This window comes from Asterias rubens, chromosome 1, assembly GCF_902459465.1.
Source record: "Asterias rubens chromosome 1, eAstRub1.3, whole genome shotgun sequence".
NCBI classification, from domain to species: domain Eukaryota; kingdom Metazoa; phylum Echinodermata; class Asteroidea; order Forcipulatida; family Asteriidae; genus Asterias; species Asterias rubens.
The window spans coordinates 17,206,110-17,230,152 of NC_047062.1; the positions used below are offsets into that span (position 1 = coordinate 17,206,110).

Sequence of the window (24,043 nt, forward strand, 5' to 3'; positions counted from 1 at the left end):
TAATGGTCACTAAGGTCACTAATTTTAGCCTCGAACAAAACGTGTTGATCATTGCAACTTTAGTGAGGTTTCTAGCATTAAAGGTCCTTAAATTTGACGATTTGTACAATTTTAGTGTAGGTAAACTAATGTATAAATAAAAAAGTGGCTCTTTGCCTAACAGATTTAATGATCTTTTGCACTGTGTTCATCAATCGATAATTATTCAACTCGTGCGGTTTTAAAAGGCGATTTGTAAACAAGATTCAACCGAACCACGTTTTCCAAAAACAACATTGTATCTCGTGGCACCCTATTCTGGAACAACCTTAACTCTGATATTAAAAAGTCTCGTTCACTTCATTCATTCTCAAAGAAATTGAAACAGCACCTCTTGAATATGTATTTGTAACCGTAGCATAAACACTAATTGTACAAAGACTGTGGTGTCGATAATTATTTTTATTGATTAGTATGGTCTGTATCATTGTTTGTTTTTTGTTTCTTTGTTCTGTTTTTGGTTGCTTTAATTTTTTGTCCTTGTCGTCCAAGTCCTTGTCTGTCTCAGGGAAATATACAAAAGCATTATGCTTAAAGTCACCTGGAAGTGGTATTTTTTCAAAATAAAGCTTTTGTCACTAATATATGTGTTTTGATGTCGAGTGGAATGTGAATAAACAGTAAACTAAGGTTTACAAAAATCAGTTCTTATGTTATTTACAAATTTAAGAGTAGACCCCGACCCGAGATGGCGCTGTTCGTGACGTCAATCGAGGCAGACTTTGCCTGTAGTGTAATGCGTAGAGTAAACACAATTGCAAAGTACATGTACGGACCAAGTCGTGAGTTTGTACGTTTCAAATGTTCAATGCCGACCAGGTGTATTGCTGCTGGATGCAGAAAAACACTTTTTGAAATGTACCAACTCACGACTTGGACGAACATGTACTTTGCACGTGCGTTTACTATACGCATTGCAGGCAAAGTCTGCCTCGATTGACGTCACAAAAGGGGTAGGCGGAGTCAGCCCCCCAAACAACTTTATATATTTTTTAAACATATAAATCGTGACAAACAATTACTAAAAATATTGTATTATTGTTCGTAAGCATATACTCTTATGTTTGAAAGGAAAAAAAATCTATTTCCAGGTGACTTTAAACTTTTTCCCTGCATGTTGACTATTACGTTGTTTGTTGTAGTTATTATCTACAAATTCTATACATTGCATCCGTCCTTCTATTCATCGATATTTGTTTTCTAGTGTATGCTTAAATTGTTATTGTCAACATGAAAATAAATGTTCATTGAATTGAATTGAATTGAATTGAATTGACATCAGCATCAGCGACGTCGTCGCAGAGATGATGGACTTCGGTTTGCGATCTCCCCGCAGAAACGAGGTGGGGGGTGGGGCGGGGGCGATGCTTGCAAACGGTCCCATATCCTTCCCCAGCGTTAGATCGACTTGACTCTTGAGGGCGGTATACAGATTGCTAAAATTGGCCAACACGGGACACGAAATCGCGTGGCTTTTGGGGGTGTGAAATTTGTGGTTAGGAGACGTCCTATATTGTGAAGCATTAACCAATTTACTAGACAAGGTATGGTTTATTTTTGTTGTGATGGTTAGGGTAAGCAATTCATGTTTTAATTGTGAACGTTTTCATTTTAGAACCCAGAATCAATTTGGTCCAGTTTCCGGACATTACCTTCTTCAATCATTATAATATATGTTTACATTAAGATTTGGCTTCATGGATTTAGTTACTATTTTCTGTTTTTGTTCGAAATCCATGAGGAAATATTTCTGTATCCGGCCTCCACGTTTTCATTCATAATTAAAGTCACCTGTAAGTGGTATTTTTTTTTAATAAAGCTTATGTCACTAAAATATGTGTTTTTATGAGAGGAATGTGAATAAAAAGTTAACTTAGGTTTAAAAATATTAGTTTTGATTGTATTTACAAATTTACAAGTAGGCCCCGACCCGAGAGGGCGCTGTTCGTGACGTAATTCAAGGCGCGATATTTGAAGAGAAAATGTGTAGTTAGGCCCCCGTACATTACGTTTGGGTACATGGCACATCAAAACAAATTTAGACATGATTTTACACACATACGTACATTGAAACTTGAACATGTTCAACGCCTAGTGTTTTTTACAAAAGCTATTGCTGCTATTTTTATTTAACTATGCGACTTTTTAGTGACCAAATGGGTTGTAAGATGTGGGTCTGCCTACGTATTATTGTAGAAATACTGCCACGGAGCAGACTGCACGCACGCACCAACACAAAATCGTGTTACTTGGCAAAAGCTTAAAACATACCCTCAAAGTTCAAACTTACCCGAATTTTGTCACGTTTAGCAAATGCTCCTCTGGGTTCGTCACGTCTTTCAGATACCTTTTTCGATTTCCCACTAGCTGGAAAAATTGTTGGGACGGCGTCAGGTTTAAGCATGGCTCTTCTCGTCATGTCAAATGAGTGGTGTATCCCGGATTCGAAGCACGACGGCTCGAAGTGTTCGCTGCATAGCGCTGAAAAAGACGTCGGACCGGACCACTTTGCTCTAGTTAATCTGACTTTCGCAGCCCACAACTGCCTATACTTGGGATCTGCAGGAAACAGATGAAGACTGACCCCATCTTTAGTTGTTTTGCTGCATCCAGCAGCGTACAAACTCACGTCTTAGAATTACATGTATTTTTGCACGTGTGTTTATCTATGCATCGAGGCAAAGTCTTCCTTTTCCTACGTCACAAAAGGGGTAGGCGGAGTCAACCCCCAAGCACTTATTCATTTTTTTTAACATATAAATCGTGACAAACACTTACTCAAAAATTGTTTTATTGTTAATAAACATATATACTCTTATGTTTAAAAGAAAAAAAATCCTATTTCCAGGTGCCTTTAAACAAAACAATAACTTATTTCAAATGAGATGCTGTAGTGTAACTTTTTTGTGTGGTAACAAACAATACAATGGGCCCATGCATGTATGTATAAATGTATATGACTTGACTTGAGAAAATATTAATTAGTTAGAGTGAAAAAGTGTTGGCAGAACATTTTTGCAAACAGATTTTTGACACTATTGCGTTCAGCTGCATAGTTATAAGAACACTCAGATAGATATTGTAAGATAACATGTTTTGTAAAGTACTGTGAAGATAACATGAAAAAGGGAAAATAGTTGTTTGTTTCCTTCCTCCACTGTCTGATTTGGCCTTGTTGAAGTGAAAAGAGTCACAACTGAACATACTTTTTTTACATTGAATTTAATATTTAACAATAACCTTTTCTTATTATTAATACTTCTCATTAATAAATTTCTTCTGTATTTCAATTGTATGGTATGGTTGTTTCCTGCTAATTTGTTTATCCCAATAAATTCAAATCAATAACCAGGATACTTCATGGAATCACTTGTGAGTAGCTGCAATGATCGTAAAACCTGGTCCTCCGATACTCTACATTTGAACAAGAATTATTATGACATACGTTACAACATAATATTTTTTTCATTTTGTCTTGCTGGATACACATGCTGCACTACTCAATAGAATTGAAAGGTGTGTATCCGACTCAAGTCGACATTTTAACATAAATTGTTTTTTTCTTCTTCAGATGTATCCCACAGTGAGGTTTTATTCAAGTAGTATTCAATTTAAAAACACAAGACTGCTGGACTTTTCCAATCAGGAGTTTACAGGCCCAGCACAAAATCAACTGGCCTCAGGCCAGTGGGTCCAGTGTCAAATTTGAGCTTTGTGTTCCCGTTATCCACTCCGCTATTTATAAGCCTCCTTTATTGTCCTTGCATCTCTGAACTCTGATTGGTTGCTATTTTTCTAATCGCTTTTCTGAATTAATTCTCACAATTCTTTGCCTTGCCTTTTTTTTGGTATCATGTTTATACTAAATTGTCTATTATATTAGTACAGATGCTAAGGCAAAGGCCAACAGTGCTTCATTTTAGTAATATATATTGTCCAGGATTGTTCTTACTTAACTTTTTAATAATTGTCTTTGGTCGTCTGTAATTTTCTTAAGCATTTTTTAACCCTGTTTTTTGTCTTCAATTGGTTTTCCTTAAATTGGTCTATACTTGCTTAATATTTTTAATCTCTGTGAAGCGCCTGCATTTAAGAGCAGTAGAAATATTTTTTAAGATTAACTATAAATGGTTCTAGTTACACAGGCCCTTTTTATGGTTTCTGTCATGTGGATTGTGTCAATGTTGTCAATTGTGTGTTATGTTGAATAGGTTTTTTGAAATAATGTTTAGGAATGTTTAGGAATAATCACTCATTCTGAGCTTTCATAAAGTTGCAAACAGACAAACCAGTATTGTGTTTTTTTTCTTCAGATGTCGGTGCTGCAGTGTGTCCACAAACTTGTCAGCAAGCTTCCTCACATAAACCCAACACGTTTATGTGCCCCTCATTTTAGGTGTGTATTTTTTTTTTATATATATATTTTGTTAACAAGTCTTTTAAGTACGTCTGGAGATTTTAGTAGTTCTCAGTCTTGTTTTTGATGACATCTGATGTTTTTTAACGGTGGCTATAAATTATTTGAATAAGCTGTATAAGTTTTGGGTCTCATCTGTTTAACTTGTTTTGGTTCTGGCCCTTGAGAAATATTTATAACTTTTATTTAGAATGTGTTAATATTCAAGTGGCATGTTCTATGTCCCATGTGTAGATGAGTTGCCAGCGCTTCACAGTTTAATAAATAATTTAATAAACTAATTTTAATGAAACTGAGGAATGCTACAAGTTGCTCTCCTTACATTTTTAAGGGGAGCTCTATCTCAGCGCGTGGGGCCGATTTAACGACTTGTCCACAAGTCTACTCAGAACCTGACTTCACATTCAAGTCTGAAACAGTTAAATTAAAACACAATTTTGAACAGCTGCGGCATTGGAGGAAACGGGGAATATCACCCCCCCCCTTTCAGTATTTAAATAATTAAATTATTGATTTCTCTTCTTTATCACTTTGAAATGAATTTGCAGTACATCGAATCCAGCCTCCTCCATTATCCTTCTATCGAGGTTACGCGTTGTGGACAACTCCGCGCTAGGAGCGTCAGCAGTCCACAAACCACCTCGCTGCATCATGGTCTACAACAAACAACGCATCGGCACGACAGGAGACAAGATCTTAGTAGCAATCAAGGGGCAGAAGAAGAAGGCTCTGATTGTTGGAGTCAAACAGGTCGGACCAAGGATGACACCAAGGTTTGACTCAAATAACATTGTGTTGCTGGAGGAGAGCGGCAACCCCACAGGAACGAGAATTAAGGTTCCGATTCCGTCACATCTGAGAAGTAGGAAAGATTTGTCCAAAGTATTTGCCATCGCCACAACATTTGTATGATCCTCACTCTTGAGTTTCACTGACTGTAAAAAGAAAAAGCTACATGAATTTTCAACCTTTGAGAAAGACTCTGCTAGGGTTGAAACGTTAGGCCCGATACTTCACAATTGATTAAGCAGGTAGTGTTTACAAAAATGAAACACCACAAAAGGGGTAAAGAACTTTGTGCACCCTTACTTTCAAAATGTTGGTATGATAAGATTAACCAATTTTAGAAGACAAGTAAAAAAAACAAAAAAATAATCATTCTGTCAGAAGTATTTCTTTGTTAAAATCTTGTTAATTGTACATTGGAAGTAGATGAGTACTTGTTGAGACCATGCCATTAGATTCTATGATGCACTGTTTCGAGTTGATTTTTCTTAATACCGAAATTTAGGGCATTATATTTGCATTTTTTTTCTTGTTCTTTAGAGAGCCACACCAGTGTTAATAAACTTGTAAAAAAAAAATTGTTTTTTTCTGTGTATGATTTTAATAGTGCGCCCTCTATCGATTATGAGTGTGAACTTTTATAATGGATGTTGCAAAGTTTTCTGTGGTGTTGTTGTATAACTTCTACATGTATTAGTGGTTACAACCGAACCAATATTGTGTTAAGTGTGTGTGGCTAGCTCACCACGACAGCCTATATTATTCCATTACTGCATGTTAAATTCTACCATGCACATGGTTTTTTCAGCGAACAGTTTGACAAATTGGTACTCGCCTAGTATAATGTCGACCCAGTGTTTAGTGTCCGACATGATATTCTACCGTCTTGTGCGATTTCTGATTAGTTCGCACTCAGAATATCTGTAAATTTCTTAAGAAATCTCTTATGGAAGGAGTGTTCGCTCTCAACAAGACATTGTTGCTGTATCATTGATGCTCTGCTCATCTTCCTTGAGGATCCAGAGTGTGTTGACGAGTTTAATTTCAGTAGCTTTTTTCAAGGGTCAACATAATAGTGTCGGTAATGTTTGAGGTTGTGGACAAATAAGAAATAACTATTACAAGTAAAGTTGCGGGTACAACCATGTGTAAAAAACCAGGTGTAAATCTTGTCTCTGAAAATAGCCATTGTTGCTGTTTTGACGTTTTGAACAGTAATGTCTGCTCGTCTTCAGGAGACTGACTGTATTGACGAGTTACTATCGGCAGTTTTATTTCAAGGGTCAACAAAGTGTTGTTGAGGCTGATGTGGGTGCAAGAAAAATATATACTTACTGGTAAACTTGCAGTTAAAACCATGAGTAAATCTCTTTAATGGGAGAAGTTTGGGTTCTGAAAAGGGCCAGTGTTGATGTTTCGACGTTTCAAGCAGTATACTATGCTCGTCTTCGGGAGACTGAATTTACTTTCAGTAGTTTTATTTTAAAGATCATCATAATGTTGGAATGTTTGAGGCTTTGGGTTAGAGGAAATACCTAGTGAAGGTACGGGTACAGCCATGGGTGGAATGTTTGAGGCTTTGGGTTAGAGGAAATACCCAGTGAAGGTACGGGTACAGCCATGGGTGGAATGTTTGAGGCTCTGGGTTAGAGGAAATACCTAGTGAAGGTACGGGTACAGCCATGGGTGGAATGTTTGAGGCTTTGGGTTAGAGGAAATACCTAGTGAAGGTACGGGTACAGCCATGGGTGGAATGTTTGAGGCTTTGGGTTAGAGGAAATACCTAGTGAAGGTACGTGTACAGCCATGGGTGGAATGTTTGAGGCTTTGGGTTAGAGGAAATACCTAGTGAAGGTACGGGTACAGCCATGGGTAAATCTCTAATGGGAGAATTCTTGGCTAGGGGCTCGATTTCACAAAGCAATAAAATTCATCGTAAGACGAAATGTCAGTGTTACCATAGTGATTTATATTGTGACATCACACCCTACTTAGCAACTTCAATTGATTAGTTGATCAATCTTAGTTCTTTGTGAAATCTGCTTCTGAAAAAGGCCGATGCTGATGTCTCAATAAATCGAACAGTATACTCTGCTCATCTTCAGTGGTTTTATTCCGAAGGTCAACAAGGCGTTGGTAAGTTTGAAGCTGTAAATAAAACTAAAACGAAATACCTATTATAGTAAGTTGCCGGTGTCGCATGCAATTATGTCCTCTATGCAATACTATCCGGAGGACATTATTGCATATGCAATAATGTTCGCCGGACGGTTTTGCTTGTGCAATCGTGTCCGCCCGGACGCTGCTGCATAATGCAATTGTGTCCGCCCGTTCAGTGCATGCACGCTCGCTTGCATAGCCCCGGACACGATTTCATATGCAAAAGTGTCCGGAGCGGACAGTATTGCATGGCGGACACAATTGCATCTGACACCGGTACAACAACGTGTAAATCTCTCGTGGGAGAAATGTTGGCCATGAAAAGGGCAAAATGTTGATTTTCAATAATTTCGAACAGTACACTGTGCTCATCTTTATAATTAGTTCTTTACTCCATGAGGAGACTAACTAGTGTATGAGGAGTCTTTTCCAGTCATTTCTTTCCTCCATTGTTATTGTCCGTGCGTTCGTCCTAATCCTGCACAGTGGTCGGCAGTTACATGTAAATCTGTGGAGCCAACTTGTTTGTAATCAGCAGTTACACGTAAATCTGTGGAGCCAACTTGTTTGTCATCATGGCTTCTATTGTTGCGAAGAATTGGCCAGATTAAGACCCGGCTTAGAGCCGGGTAACGGGAGCCCACGCCTTGGGGTTTCTCAATAGACAATAATGTGCTCATGAGTACACGGCACCCGTCGAACAATCGGATAAAAGAGAACTAAGAAGCAGGTTTCTTATTCTATAAGTTACTATAGAAACTGAAGTGCCATTAGGAGTGAATGTCACAAAAAGGGAAACTGTTGCAGAGCCCGTTTTGATAGTGTACAAAATAAAGTGAAGATGACACTGTTTAGCGTGAGGCTGGGGGACTCACAGTATTCCTTTACTCTCACCAATGCTCGTATTATGTCACACTATTCTGAAGTACCCCCTTCGAACATGTGACACTGGGCCTTTGTTGATTGCCCCCCCCCCCCCCCTTCTCGATGCAAAATGTCATCAAATTCCTCAGCATCAATTCGGCCAACCCATCACACCGTGTACAACCATTTCACCGTTACAGAAATTGCCTACAAAAAGTTCTTTCGTTAACGATTTCAGTACAATGTTATCGCGAGTCTTAGAAATTGCCTTGATGGGAAAGAGGGGTTTCAAAATCGTTTGGTGTTTCTCATTTTCCATGATTAACTTCATGAAAAAAAAAAAAATCCAACACTTTGAACGATACAAATTAAAACTCAAAACGTGTACACGACAACAACATGTTAATTCCCAAACATTGCAACTTCCAAAATTTAAGTAAATTCTAAATTGTGTGTAAGAACAGCATATCCCTTTTGTTTCATTGTGTTTCGTATTCAATGCATTATAAAAAATGTATTGTTATGTAATAATAAATGGGACAGTTGAAATAATTACCTCTGTAACTGGTAGCGAGAAGGTATATATTGATACAATTCATTAAAAAAAAACCATTAGGAAAACACGATGATTGTGTTACACAATCGAGGACAGTCTTTATCATAACTCTGGTTGTTGACATGGTTGCCTGGACAATTTAAAGGCACTGGACACATTCGGTTATTGTCGAAGACATTCTCACTTGGTGTATCACAACATTTGCATAAAATAACAACTCTGTGATTTGTTTCACTTAGTTGGTCATCGAAGTTGCAAGAGAATAATAAGTTTTAACAACCTTGTTGCACAAATTGTTGTGTCTTCAGATGCCTAATAAAAGGTTTCAGACCTGATGCCATTTCTTAATTTGAATGAGAAAATTCCTATTTTCTAAAATCTACGTTACTTTAGAGGGGACCGTTTCTCACAACGTTTTGAACTATCAACACCTATCGAAGTTGCTTGTTTACCAAGTCAGTTGGTTGTTATGCTTAAAATTATGTTGAGTAATTACCAATAATGTCCAGTGCCTTTAAGTAATTATCTCAAACCTCAATTAACGCACAGTCCAAAGCAAACAGGTCGATACTGGCAGGGGTAGATAAATGAAATAGCATGTTGCGGTTGCTACGTTTAATGTTTGTCAACAAAACAAGCAAAACATGCTGTGTCCTTCCATGTTACAATACAGAGCGAAATTGTGTTTAGATAAGTTGCCGTTTTTATTGAGCAGTTAAACTAACTGAACACTTGCACGGTTTCATGTGACCATCTAGCTACCTCCCTGCAACAACGGTTGATGCTGGACCCTGGATTTTAGTTCTTAAAACCCTCTCTGAAGAGAAATATTTGCGTCAAAGATTTGATTTGTTTATGACCCACACTGCTGTACTTAATTTCATCAAGGGTGTATTATAACATTTAATCCATACCGAGAGGGATTTGGTTGCCTTTTTTGAAGAGGTGGAGAGATGCTGACCCTTTCCAAACCCAAAATAGAAAACAGTTTTCTGTGAGGCGTAAACAGATTGTGGAAGCTCGGGCTTTCGTTCACGCCCGGGGCGCCCGTCCTCTCCCTTCGTCCACCTGGTAACTGCTCGCCCCGATGACGACCCACAAAAGATACCACCAGAACCCTTTTGTGTAGCTGTCTTGTAACCATCAGTAGGTGCCCCATTGTTTGGTGACAATCGTCGGTGAAGATTGAGCAAATCCCCGTGGAGAGGGGATTCTGAACATCCCACTAGAGGATAAGGTGCCGTGTTTTGTTTCCCTAACAGTTTGGGAATTAGTGCCAAGGATAAATCAGCTTTGTTTAGTAGAGAAGATGAACTCTTCAGACGATCCGACCACAAGGACTATTGGATTTATATATTTATATCTCGCAACAAGAGAAAATTTGTCTCACATTTATTGAAACTGCTGCCTGGTAAGGACCAGTCTGATTGAGGACGTCGTGGATGGACTGTCGATAGGTTGCTGTGCGACAAGACATTCAATACAGTTACTGGAGAGAAACATAATTTGCCTACGAAGTTGCAAACAACTTTCGAAAGTGAATTGATTGATGTGTAGAACTGGACTTTGTTTGAACAATACTATACTATGGTGCACGAAAGATAGAACTTTGTCCTGCAATTTTGTTGGATCAACCAGTCTGATGAGGACATAGATTGGTTGCTGTGCGACAAGACATTCAACACAGTTACCGGAGAGAAACAAAAATTACCTACGAAAGTGTCAACTCTTCCCGAAAAACTTTCAAAAGCTAAACACTATTTGAGTTGGATTGATTGATTGGAAACTGCACGTGTAAAGACTGGACTTCGTTTCAACAATACGTGTAATATGGTGCACGCAAGATAGAACTTCCTGCAATTTTGTTTGATATAGCAACGCTTGTCATCAATAATCAAGACTGACAAATTACTGTCAAACCTAAGATGCTCATTGCTCATGTGTATAACGGAACATGGACTCGGCACTTCAGCAGACATCACCATGACTGCACATACAACTATCGTGAGTTCTGTGTCTCTCGAACGGGGCAGTGAATCTATTTAGAGAAACAAAACTCATGTTATAACTTGAAACAATTTGAAGCGAAAAACACTACCGTTGCTCGGTTTGAATTTGAGTAAAGAAGGCGAATTGAATCAGCTGAGACGAACTAACGCACCGCCGAAAATGAGCTATTCTAAGATGTTAAATAAGCGTCGGAGCTTCGCGGTGGCTGAAGTAGATGTTATTAACTCTAACTCCTTTAAGCAGACCCAGCTCAAGTTGGACAAGCAGAACTTGCGTCTCGACAAGAATCACACGGATAGTATGCTGTTGCACAACAGGGAGTATGCCGAATTGAAGAGGTTCCTGCACAGCGTACAAACAGTGAACGACGAGGAGGGTGAGATTGGCGTACCTGGCTCACAGACCAAGTTGCTAAGGTCCGTCACGGCTCCGGATAAAGAAAGCCTGGCCCTGGTACCTGGTGGTGGGGAGCACCAAACACCCAACAGACCCAAGACCGTTAATCAGGGCGTTAGACGGCGGTCGGCAAGCGAGAGTTCAGTGACCACCGAAAGAGGTGCCGGGAAGGGTTTGCGATCGAAGAGTGAAGCTACCAGTGAACCGGCTTCTCCTCGCAAGGGGAGCCTGGCTGGATCGGACCGACTGCCACGGCTCATGCTGCCCCCGTCTCCCATACAAGAGGACACACCGAGCTGGAAGAGGCGATCATCTGACGAAACACCCACAAAGAACGCACCTAACCCTCCCCGTGAACGCCGTAAGTCTAGTACAGTTACAGTAGAGTTCAATATGAAAGGAGAAGCGGGTGGACGAAGGCTCTCTCGGACTACTTCATTAGACAGTCATAATAATGCGCCTCCTCGTAAGTCATCCATCGGCTTGTCACTAGACCTGAATAACAATCGTGATAGACGCCTATCAGCCTCATTCCCCCTGACATCTAATGGCTACATGGCACCCACCTCCAACCTCCTCCATCCTAAGGGGCCACACTCAGACTACTATAGTTCCTCCTCAAGCCGTTCCTCCTCCCCTATGTCCGGGATGCCCATGCGTCGGCACTCTGTCGCTCACCCAATATCGTCGTCCACCTCCATCCGTAAGAGTGTGGAGCTCTCGGAGGGCTTTGCCATGGACACACAGGTCTACGACCCGAGCATACCGGTCGATCCGACCGGTCGCCGTTACTCGTCATCGGACGAAGGTAGCACGGCGTCCGGTCCAACACCCCGGTCCTCTCTTTCCCTGAAAATCCCGGCACCGAAAGTTTCCCACGCCAAGTCGATGGAGGTGATGGTTGCCTCGCAGAAGCAGATTCTACAGAGAAGGAAAACCATGTCGCAGTTGAATACGAGGTTGATGACCCCTGGTGAATGCATCGAGATACAGAATAAGCGACGGGATAGGATCCACGGCAGCGGGAGCGAAGACGGGAGTAGTGTTAAAGGAGCCGTCTGGGCTAGAGAGCCTTTCTTCGCAAACCAACCAGGTACTGGTGGTCAAAACAGGAAGAATAGCGTGACTGACAAAGAAACAATAGATTCTGTCAAAAACTAATAAACCTAATTGTGATTCAAAGTCTGAATCGAGGGGAATAAAATCTGGTGGGGTTTGTATTTCGTTGAAGACACAACAAAATGGTAAAGACATGTGTTATTATTATGTTCAAAGACCAGGTTTGATTCAGCATTATGATCATTTGATAATTATGAAACAGAGCCAAAACTGTATCTGGTTGTGTACGCCTGTTTCCTAGTAAAAACAACATGTTATGCTGTTTTTCCAGTTTGGATCTAACTTAAAGAATTGAAACTTCATATCACAAAATATTCAGCTATGAAAGTACATGTAAACTAGATATTACCAAAGTGAGTAATAATCATTATTCGCTGATGGTAATTATGTTTAGAAAAGAAATTAATATATTTGAACATAAGTGCTCCTATTATGTTGAGCAGAAAATAATCCCCGTTGTGTCAGTGAAGTACCTTTCATTTAGTTCATTATCATAGAAAGCAGCACAGATTTATACAGATTTTAAAATAGGACTTTACAACAAGTGGAGGTTACACACAACATGAATCAGAAGTTTATAAAAGGATGAGGGCCTTGGAAGTGATACAGAGGTCGATTTCACAAAGAGCTAAGATTTATCTTAACTGTGAATCAATCTAAATTGCTAAGCAAAGTGTGATGTGACAATACAAATCACTTTGGCAATACTGCAAACTCATCATAAAGGAACACGTTGCCTTGGATCGGTCGAGTTGGTCTTTGAAAAGCATTTGTAACCGTTTGTTATGAAATGCATAGGGGTGGAAAGATGTTGTAAAAGTATAATACAATGATCCACACAAACATGCCTCGAAATTGCGCGGTTTTCTTTTTACCTCGTCAAATAACACGGTCAGCCATTTATGGGAGTCAACTTTTTGACTCCCATAAATGGCCGACCGTGTAAGTTCGCAAAGTAAAAGGAAAACCACGCAATTACGAGGCAATATTGTGTGGATCATTGTATTCTACTGTTAAAACATCTTTCCACCCATATGCATTTCCTAACAAACGGTTACAAATGCTTTTTATAGACCAACTCGTCCGATCCAAGGCAACGTGTTCCTTTAAGATAAATCTGAGTGCATTATGAAAGCAAGGTGTGTCGGTTAAAATTTAAATGGGTTAAAATGTAGTAGGATAAACACAAATTCGAATGCATTGCTAAATATAACGGTCACAACTTGCGAATGTGAAATGTAACATTGATTCAGAAACCGAAGGGTATTTTGTTTAAAACTTTGCTAAGCAGTTTAAATTATCATATTAATCTGTTTGCATGTCTTCTCGGTTGCGTTATCTAATAGTTATTACAGAGAGGTTAACAAGTTTTACTTCCATGGTTTTGGAAGTTATGTTCAACGAAACACATTATAGATTGAAGTAAACTTGCGGGTGCAACCGTGTGTTCAAATAATTAAACACCGCTCGTCTTCTCCTGAAGACGAGCAGAGTTTAAATACTGATCGAGACCAAAACGTTTCTTCTCAGAACCAACACTTCTCCCAATGAGTTTTTTTACACGGTTGTACCCGCAAGAATACTGTTATAGTTTCTCTCATAATCCACACTATGCAAAGCTTCAAACATCATGTTGACGAGTTTTCGATGTGAACAACATTTTTCCGAGGAAACAAAAGATGCTGGCATCGTCAACATTTTGTTTGGTTACAATATTGAAGGTTTAAATGTACTGGACAGTATTGGTAATTACTCAAAATAATTGTTGCCATAAAAACTTAATTGGTAACAAGCAATGGAGAGCTCTTGATAGTATAAAACATTGTAAGAAACGGCTTCCTCTGAAGTAACGTAGTTTTCGAGAAAAACAAGTAATTTTCCAATGAAATATAAAAAATAACATACAAATTCGAGACCTCAGAATTTGATTTTGAGGTATCGAAATCAAGCATCTAACTATAGCACACAACTTCGTTTGACAAAGGTGTTTTTTCTTCAATTATTATCTTTCAACTTTGACGACCAATTGAGTTCAAATTTTCCCAGGTTTGTTTCACAGGTTTTTTGCATATGTTGAGATACACCAAGTGAGAAGACTGGTCTTTGACAATCACAAAAGGTGTCCATGTCTTTAAGACAGATGATCTAAGCTTGTCCATACACTTGGAGACTCTGGCCACTCAAGGAGGAAGAAAACATGCATCTGTGGTTTAACATATACCCCTTGTCTTCCTCAGTATACCCCAAGAGATATCGAACATTTCACAAAAAATTGGTTCGATATATCAAATGTTGTCTCTGTCCCCTTTTACTTAATACCGTCAAAAAACAATAAATAAACAAAATAACATAAAATTGATTATTATTATACAAATGTCTTACCTTGTAAATTATATCAAGACTGATGTGGTAAATTTAATGTTCAAGACTGTTGGTTATAACTGAAACAAGACGACGGCGTCTCTAAAATTATAATGGTAATTTTTTGAACAAACATTTATTGTTCTGTCATAAATAAAGCTGAAAGATAGCTTTTGTCGACACTGAAAATTACGGTTATTTTCGGTTGCTGTAATGTAAACAAAATAGAACACCGTAAACCGCTACCCCCCCCCCAAAAAAAAAACATCAAAAGGGTGACCACATATGAAATCGACACCTATAGTTAAAGAGGATCGGAAGTTATTTAGTCTTTAAAGGCAGTTGACACTATTGGTAATTACTCAAAAAAATTATTAGCATAAAACCTTTCTTGGTGACTAGTTTTATTATACTAGTAATGGGGAGAGGTTGGTAGTACAAAACATTGTGAGAAACGGCTCCCTCTGAAGTGCCTTAGTTTTCGTGAAAGAGGTAATTTTCCGAGAATTTGATTTCGAGAACTCAGATTAAGATCGTGAGGTCCGAAACCAACCATCTGTTGGCACACAACTTCGTGTGGCAAGGGTGTTTTTTCTTCCATTATTATCTCGCAAGTTCGATGACCGATTGAGTTCAAATTTTCACAGGTTTGTTATTTGATGCATATGTTGAGATACACCAACTGTGAAGGCTAGCCTTTGATAATTACCATTAGTGTCCACTGCCTTTAAACAAACGATCGGGCCTTTGTAATTTTCGTTCCCTTAGCACTGGGTTGGGATTAGCGTTTCCAGGAGGCTCGGTATCCTCGTCAACCTTTTGATGATGTGCTTTATTTTTATGGGGGTTGCAGTTAACTAGCAACCTCAACATTCAGCAAGCACAACACCATGTGAATATAGACACAAAGTAATTATCATGCCAACATCACATGAAGTGCTTCATTTTACCGCTTGGTTGGTTTATGCGCTTCCAAGTCAGGTTGTCTTCTGACTCTTGTTTGTGCCCTCATGTTTTATTTACTGGAGCACCCGACCATGAGTTTATGAAGCCTCAAAATACCCCCAAGGATACCTTGGCACACTGTTGTGAAACATAGTGAGGGCGCCCTTATGATATTTTTAGAGAAGGCGGATGCCGCATTGATTTCATCGTGAGTCTACGTCCGCCAGAGATTCTGTCTCCCTTTATGGGAAATTAACATGGGCTGGTATGAGGAATATGATTCAAAAGAGGGCGCTATCAGAAGTAGTTGCACATAGTTTGTCATGGGTGAGGGGGGGGGGGAGAACCCTTGGGAAAAATAATCTTATGCCACACCGTAAAGCCATAAGCGCTTTTTAAAACTTCGCTTTGGTTCCATTTCAGGCTCAATCGGCGCGTTTGAATCATTGCTATTAAAACACACATTCAAGTGACGAAGATAAGCCCTATCCGAAGCCGAATGGGACAAAAACAAAATATTATATTCCTTTAAAGCAATCGCACAACATCGGTAAACAGTATTGTCAAAAGGCCCACACTTCGTGTATCACAAATTATATATAAAATAACAAACCTGTGAAAATTTAGGGTCAATCGGTCATCGGAGTCGGGAGAAAAAAAACCGGGAAAACCCACCCTTGTTTCCGCACGTTTCGCCGTGTCATGACTTGTGTTTAAAATAAATCCGTTATTCGCGATATCGAGAATTGATAATATTGTTTAATGTTTTCTCAAAAAGTAAAGCATTTCATGGAATAATATTTTAAGGGAAGTCTGTCACCATTACCTTCTGTAAACCCTGTAAGTTGTTTGTAAATCTGTGAACTTTTAGTTTTTGTTCTGTTCGAAAGTGTCCAATGGCTTGAACTCATTCACGCATTTAGTTCAGTCCCTTTGAGCAACATTTGTTAAAAACAAATGCCGCAGTGCCGCAGTGCCGCAGTGCCGCCGTGCCGCAGTGTGGGCGGGGTTTGTTTAAAAGATAGGGACGGGCGATGATTGGGGATATTGGGGGTACTTGCAGTGTGGCGGTAACGCTTAGAACCCTTATTATTGCCCCCCCCCCCCCAGTAAAGATCCACCTAAAATGAATGGTTCGACACATTAACATTTTTATGTCTTCACTCTCTTCTCCTAATGAACATTTTTGGCAGATGAACGTACATTCAGCTCGCGAATAACTGTTTTACTCGTCAGTTCCCTTTTCAACAAGTCATTTTATGAGTGTGTGTTTTTGGTGTATACAGTGATATGACACAACATGCAATCAGCGCGTTATTCAAACATTGGGCAGCAGTGTATAAGAGGTAATCGAAGGATTAGTCCACTGTTCCAAAAGTATCCCATTAAACAAACATCATTCACGGTTACAACAAACCTACTGGTCTAATCTCCCATATCATACCGGTTACCAACCACACTCACAAGCTCTCTCGAGGGGGACAACACCAAACAGAAACTTTGTTGATCGTTGGAATTAAGCGTGAACATTTTGACTTGTAAAACTGTCGAGTGTTTGTGTTTTCTACGGGATATATCAAGCTATCCGGGGAGGTTTGGAAAAGCTTTTCTCACCGAGGACCACTTCTAAGTTTGGAATGTTTTGAGAGAGAGTACCGACACTTGAAGACAATTTGTTTGGTCAATATTGTTGGAGAGCATTGTAAGAGAAAACACCTGTGCATAGGTAATTTCGAGTCATCTGATCGGGAAATGAGTCGCTTTGAGAAATGAACACTTGGATGGATATATATTGCAAAATATTATTCTTTGCGTTATGAACGACGGAAGTCGTAATTTTTTCTACTTTGGAGCAAAAACAACCACTCCGGAAGTTGGCAATTCTCAACGGACTCTTGTGAGTTTCAGACGGCCGGGAAGTGATACGTGAAATGGTGCACTGGGAATTTTGCAAGGACCCTTTGGTACTTTTGATGTATCTCTGAGTAACACATTGTGCTTTTGGAACCTTGGTGGTACTTTTGTCTTCCTTTTTTTGAGAGCCGCGTGTGTTTTAAAAACGGGCATCATAATTTTGCAGCTGAGGCACTTTCCAGTCGAGACTGTGTTTACAAAAGGTGATCATGGTTGTAGTTTACAACAACTTGTTTTGGCTCAAACTCCACTGCCTAAACTTTGAAGGGTATTGAATCGGATTTAATGCAAGTGACTGTTACCTGAACATTTTGAAAAGAAAAGTGTTTGGTCAAAATGTTTAGTTTCAAAAGACTGATAAATGTGTTTTAAATTATGGAGAACTTCAAAAGTTTTTCTGACCACGAGATGGCCGAGCAGTCCAAGCGAGTCCTGATGTGTAACAAGCTCGAGCGCCGTAAATACGAGGAAACTTGCCAGAGGATGGCCCGGGCTAACGTCAAGCAAATACGGGCCTACGATGCTGAGATGTCTGACATCAGGAAGGAATTGTATCGCTTCACACAGGCAAAGAGGAGCATGAGACCAAATGACGAGACCGACGTAACGGCACTAGAGCCAGGACACGAAACATCTCTCACCAGCGGTAGATCCCCGAGCACCTCAACAAACTCGAAGGGGAGCCCAAGGAGCAAGACCGGGCAGAAACGACACCCCGCGAACCGAGCGAAGCACGACCCAAAAGGCGGCCCGGTGGAGAAACAGCAGCATGCGGAGAATGAGCACGGGACTTCGGTGCTCAGTGGTGAACCGAGTTCAGACAATTCTGTTGAGAAGTTATCTTTACCGAGTTTAGGACCTGTAGTACCGACTGAGGAAAGCATCATATCAGCAGTAGCACACTCCAATAACAGTGTCTTCTCATCCCCTCCCGATATTGAGATTCCATCTTACATCAAGCCGAAGCATCTTGGACGGATAGATGAAATGGACGAAGGGAGAGAGGTGGAAGGCATTGATGATCTACCTCCTCCAATGATACCAAGGATGGACAGCAGAACGCCTGGAAACCAGGTAGCCTTGGAGCGCGGCGTGGAATGGCTCAGTAACCAGATGAGACAGAGGGACCTCCAGACTGGGGACATCGCATCATGGAGGCCCAATCTCGTGGATGTTGTCACGGCTTTATCCTCAACCGATGACGGTAAAACAGACCCACACATCGGCATCACCCAGACCCGATGCAGCGCCGGGACACTCCCGCCGATCACCCGGGGAAATCCACCGAGTGATATCCATCAAGAGAGACCCTTGTTCGTCGATAATATTATGGCGTACTCCAGGCATCAGGAGAGAACGGCACGGGCGGACCGGTATCGCGTCAACACCTCGGCACTTCACTACCTGGGAGAGGGAACGTTTTACGGCCTGGATGATGAGACGGAGTCTGGGTCGTCCTCACCGAGACGACGGAGGAGTGAATTTGGTCAGGGGCGGCATGTCACTGTAAGGATTGAAAAGAAGAGACTACAAAGAGGGGAGAGTAGCTTGAACAGAAAACCCCTGATAACAAATTGAGGAAATATATTTCTTATTCAATACTTGAACAAACAGCACAGATAATGCATTTGTTTAGAATCATTTAAATTGTTTAATATTTTGAAGGAACACGTTGCCTTGGATTGGTCGAGTTGGTCTGTGAAAAGCGTTTGTATTCGTCTGTTATAAAATGCATATGGTTGGAAAGATAATTTAAAAGTAGAATACAATGATCCACACAAATATGCCTCGAAATTGCGTGGTTTTCCTTTTACCTCGTCGACTAACACGATCGGCCATTTATACTGGAGTCAAATTTTTGACTCACATAAATCCCAGACCGTGTAAGTTCGCAAAGCAAAAGGAAAACCACGCAATTCGAGGCAAATTTAATATTGATCCTTTAATATGGTGTTCCTTTAATATGGATAACTATTTTAAAATATAGGATTTACTTTAAATGTTACGATTGCATGTACACATCCACAATCAGTGGTACTTGTTTTGTTACAAAGACACCAAAATGAAAAACATATAAATATTGAGTAACTCTGTGCACATCTTGTAGTCAACAAAGTGAAGAACTTTTTATTCATCATTGACAGCGATTGTTAAAGCCATTGGACACTTTCTGAACAGAACAAAAATTTAAAGTTCACAGATTTACAGTTAACTTACTGGGTTTACAGAAGGTAATGGCGAAAGACTTCCCTTGAAATATTATTCCATGAAATGCTTTACATTTTGAGAAAACATTAAAACAATATTATCAATTCTCGATATCGAGAATAACGGATTTATTTTAAACACATGCCACGACACGGCGAAACGTGCGGAAACAAGGGTGGGTTTTCCCGTTATTTTCTCCCGACTCCGATGACCGATTGAGCCTAAATTTTCACAGGTTTGTTATTTTATATATTATAAGTTGTAATACACAAAGTGTGGGCCTATGGACAATACTGTTTACCGATGTTGTGCGATTGCTGTAATTGATATATAAAGACAATGAGACAACTGCTACATCAAAGGTTTTTAAACTGTTGTTTATAAAATAGACGCAAACAAATTTACACACGTGATTGTGGCTGTGCATATTGTTAGAATTGCTCAACTAGTCTAGTTTCGAAGGAAATATCTTCCGTATGTAGTCTGTCTTCGTGTGTTAGTCATTCACAGTGTTCCCTTCCATCAATCAATTGTGTTTAATTGAGTTTACTCTGTTTGGTTAGAGGCAGTGGACACTATTGATAATTACTCAAAATAAGTATTATCATAAAACCTTTCTTGATTACGAGGAATAAAATATTGTGAGAAACGGCTCCCTCTGAAGTGACGTAGTTTTCGAGAAAGAAGTAATCTTTCACGAATTTGATTTCGAGACCTCAGATTTAGAAATTGAGGTCTCGAAATCAAGCATCTGAAAGCACCCGACATCTTGTAACAATGGTATTTTTTTTTTTTTTCATATACATGTTGAGATACACAAACTATAACGACTAGTCGTTGACAATTACCAATAGTGTCCATTCAGTCTACAATTCTAATTCTCGCAGACCAATGTCTTATAAAATAAATAATGTGTTAAATTTTGTAATCATATTTCAAAAAATGCAGCTAATCTCAATTCAAATTTATTGCGAAATTATGAAACTGAGAAAACCAGAAAACCTAACCGAATAAGATTGTGGTGCCCCCCAGAAAAAGGGGGGGGGGGCGCATATCAAAAACAGAAAAACAGAATTGTTTAGCCCTACAATTTGGCGGAAGCATTAAGTTCGAAATCTACTAAACTTTCTGACAATAATAGTGTATCAACGTGGCTCATGGAAACAAAACAAAAACCCAGTTTCCTCAAAGGGTTGGCAACCATAGAGTAGCGCTACACTTCAATTCAAGGACCTCACTTTTAAATGTATCTATCAATTTGAATCAATCTGACAATTGAATGATAGTTTTAAGTGGAATTAAATGCAACTGCCTGAAAGTGTCACTCGCTCCGCAATGATTCACGTGACCCAAAGTTATCTCTATTTATACAACTCTTTAATGTCCTTGTAAACTGGATATTAGATGGTCGTCTTTGCAAACATGATATTAACCTTTACTGACTGTGCAATCTGAATGGTTTGTTGACGTTGCTAAGGTCTTACGAATAGCCACTCCGTAGCCATGGCAACACCATGACAACAACCACACACGATGTATACGTTGAATGTATATACTGTGAATCTTTGAATGGGATATATAATTGCCTTCAAAGATACATTTAATTGATTCTGCCACTCTAACGTTGTTGTTTTTATTCAAAAGATCATCAAAGCAAAGTAGCATTAAAGGCACTGGAAACAATTTGTAATACTCCGAACAGTTTGTTAGCATAAAACTTACTTGGTAATGAACATAGGAGAGCGGAAGTTTTTACCCATTCAGGTCAACCAAATTTGATGGCATTTCCATGTCTTTTGAAAACTGAATGATAGAATTGAAGTAAAGTAAGTCACGACAAACAAACAGACAAAACAGACAAACGAGCAGGTAAATACACATTTAAGCAAGTTCTCTTTGGGGAAAAGCCAAAGCAATATAAACATATATCAAGAATGTAGATCAGCCAAAAATGTGTGTGTGTGTGTGATTTTTTAAACAAAAGACAATGTATGAGAAAAGTAAAAATAATATAATTACAGTTACCTAGTGACCGTAATGAATTGAAATCCCTTTTGTTCAACCCCAAATCATAAATATATAAAAATATACTTTAATATATATTTCTTCTGAGTTTTTTAAATTGGTCTTGAATAAGGAGTATATTATTATAGTAAGTTTTTTAATTGCAACAAACAGAATGATTAGCTCGAAGATTTTTTATGAATGATGGTGTATACGAAACGTTTATTGGAAAGTGTTAATTCGTCAAGACGTTACTTTAAAAACATTTGTTGTCCCTCTTTTTGAATGAACTGTGTTCCGACTGGTCTTTTATAATAAAGTATATAATTATTGGTTGGGAAAACATAATAAAGTTCCTTTGTTTGATGATATCAATTACAATCTTTAACCGGAGCAACAAGAGATAATCCTCTTAAGATGATAAGCAAGGATGATTAAATAATGTCCAGATATTGGACATGTGGAACGAGATAACTTCTCATGCCAATGTAGGGTATCACTTACCGGTACGAACCTTTGTATTTCAGATACAAGTTTAGTTTTATAAAAGAAAACTTTTACGTCCAGTGTCGCATGCAATTATGTCCTCTATGCAATACTATCCGGAGGACATTATTGCATATGCGATAATGTCCGCCGGACGGTTTCGCATATGCAATCTTGTCCGCCCGGATGCTGCTGCATAATGCAATTGTGTCCGCCCGGACACATTTGCATATGCAGTTGTGTCCGCCCCCGTGCAAAACCGTCCTTGAAGTAAATTAAACGTCCTCGGTCGACGGAACCTGTTCGCCATTTTTTTTACAAGCTAAGTACATGTCATGAATGACATGGGAAATGTTCGGCCGTTGGGTATTCGCTGCAATCATAAAATACGTGAATATTCATGCTGCATACATGTATACGTAGGTTCAGTGCATGCAAGGTCGCTTACGCGCGCACATACATGTACATTCATGTACATGTCCACCGGACGGTTTTTGCATAGCCCCGGACACGATTGCATATGCAAAAAGTGTCCGAAGAGGACAGTATTACATGGCGGACACAATTGCATCTGACACCGGCCATTTACTTTTGGGGGCCCTTTGTACCATAGGTCTTTTGGTGGAGCCAGTGGGCGGGGGGGGGGGGGGGTGGGGCAACCGCAATTGGGAAGGGTTAGAAAGTGATAACATTAGAGATATCTGTTGTGGCATTCCGTGCGTTCTTGTAATATTTATCGAGCAGGAATACTGAAATGTGTCATAACGCAATCATGATGAGTTTCTCTATCCAAGGTTCTTAGTTGGTTACCGTTACTAGGTGTGGCTCCTTCAACACCGTATTGAACCTTTTTTGCTATTGTAAGTGTCTTGAGTAATAAATATTTAAGATCCCATATACTGTGATAACAAAGGGTGCCTTATCTGTTCTTTTGTGTCACAATAGTTCTAAGTTAAAGACACTGGACACTATTGGTAATTGTCAAAGACCAGTCTCCTCACTTGGTTTATCTTAGCATATGTAACAAACCTGTGGACATTTTAGCTCGATTGGTCGTCGAAGTTGCGAGATAATAATGAAAGAAAAAACACCCTCGTCACACGAAGTTGTTTGCATTCAGATGCTTGATTTCGTGATCTCAAATTCTAAATCTAAGGTCTCGAAATCAAAGTCGTAGAAAATTACTTCCTTTCTCGAAAAGTACGTAATTTCAGAGGGAGCCAATTCTCATACCATTTTACACTATCAACCTCTCCCCATTACTCGTTACCAATTATTTTGACAAACCACAAATAGTGTCCCCTGCATTTAAAATGATATGCGTTTGGTAACTTGAACCCACTGGTATTTGTTTCACTCCTGTAGAGTTGTTGATATAAAACTAACCCATGGTCACGTTTTTGAGATACCGAAAATCTGGAGCGGTTATGTCCACATGATAAATAATCTGCAATTGGAATATACAATCTGAAGAAGAAAACAACGTTTTACTGTCAGTAACGCTTCTCAGAGTCACAAGCTGCTTTATGCTTCTAACCAACTCTCTAAATGCAAAAGAGTGAAAAAGCACTCTAGAAGATCCATATGAGGGACAACTCCTTTTCGAGTGGTCTTCCACTCTTTTAGATTGAAGTTTGCGTCTTTTTTGAGTGATTTTTCACTCTGTCCTGGAGTGAAACGCCTCTAAAAGAGTGAAATACCCACCACTCTTTTTAGAGAGCTATATGGGGGACAAATTGAAAAGTAAAGAGTGGTGTTTTTCACTCTTTTTCAACATT

The 24,043-nt window shown here is 39.4% G+C and overlaps 1 protein-coding gene across 1 annotated transcript; it reads left to right on the forward strand.

Moving 5' to 3' along the window:
- Positions 1 to 1,481: 1,481 nt before the first annotated feature.
- LOC117293150 (39S ribosomal protein L14, mitochondrial-like) lies at positions 1,482 to 5,811 on the forward strand. Its single transcript, XM_033775390.1, has 3 exons — positions 1,482 to 1,583; positions 4,353 to 4,435; positions 5,005 to 5,811. Exons 2-3 carry the CDS (start codon positions 4,353 to 4,355, stop codon positions 5,366 to 5,368), a joined length of 447 nt encoding a protein of 148 aa, XP_033631281.1. The 5' UTR covers positions 1,482 to 1,583; the 3' UTR covers positions 5,369 to 5,811.
- Positions 5,812 to 24,043: the final 18,232 nt, after the last annotated feature.

What these genes read in the sequence shown, in the direction of transcription:
- LOC117293150 (XM_033775390.1), top strand. Translation starts at nt 4,353, where the DNA reads ATGTCGGTGCTGCAGTGTGTCCACAAACTTGTCAGCAAGCTTCCTCAC. An exon ending in TTATGTGCCCCTCATTTTAG is followed by an intron (nt 4,436 to 5,004) that starts GTGTGTATTTTT and finishes ATGAATTTGCAG; the next exon opens with TACATCGAATCCAGCCTCCT.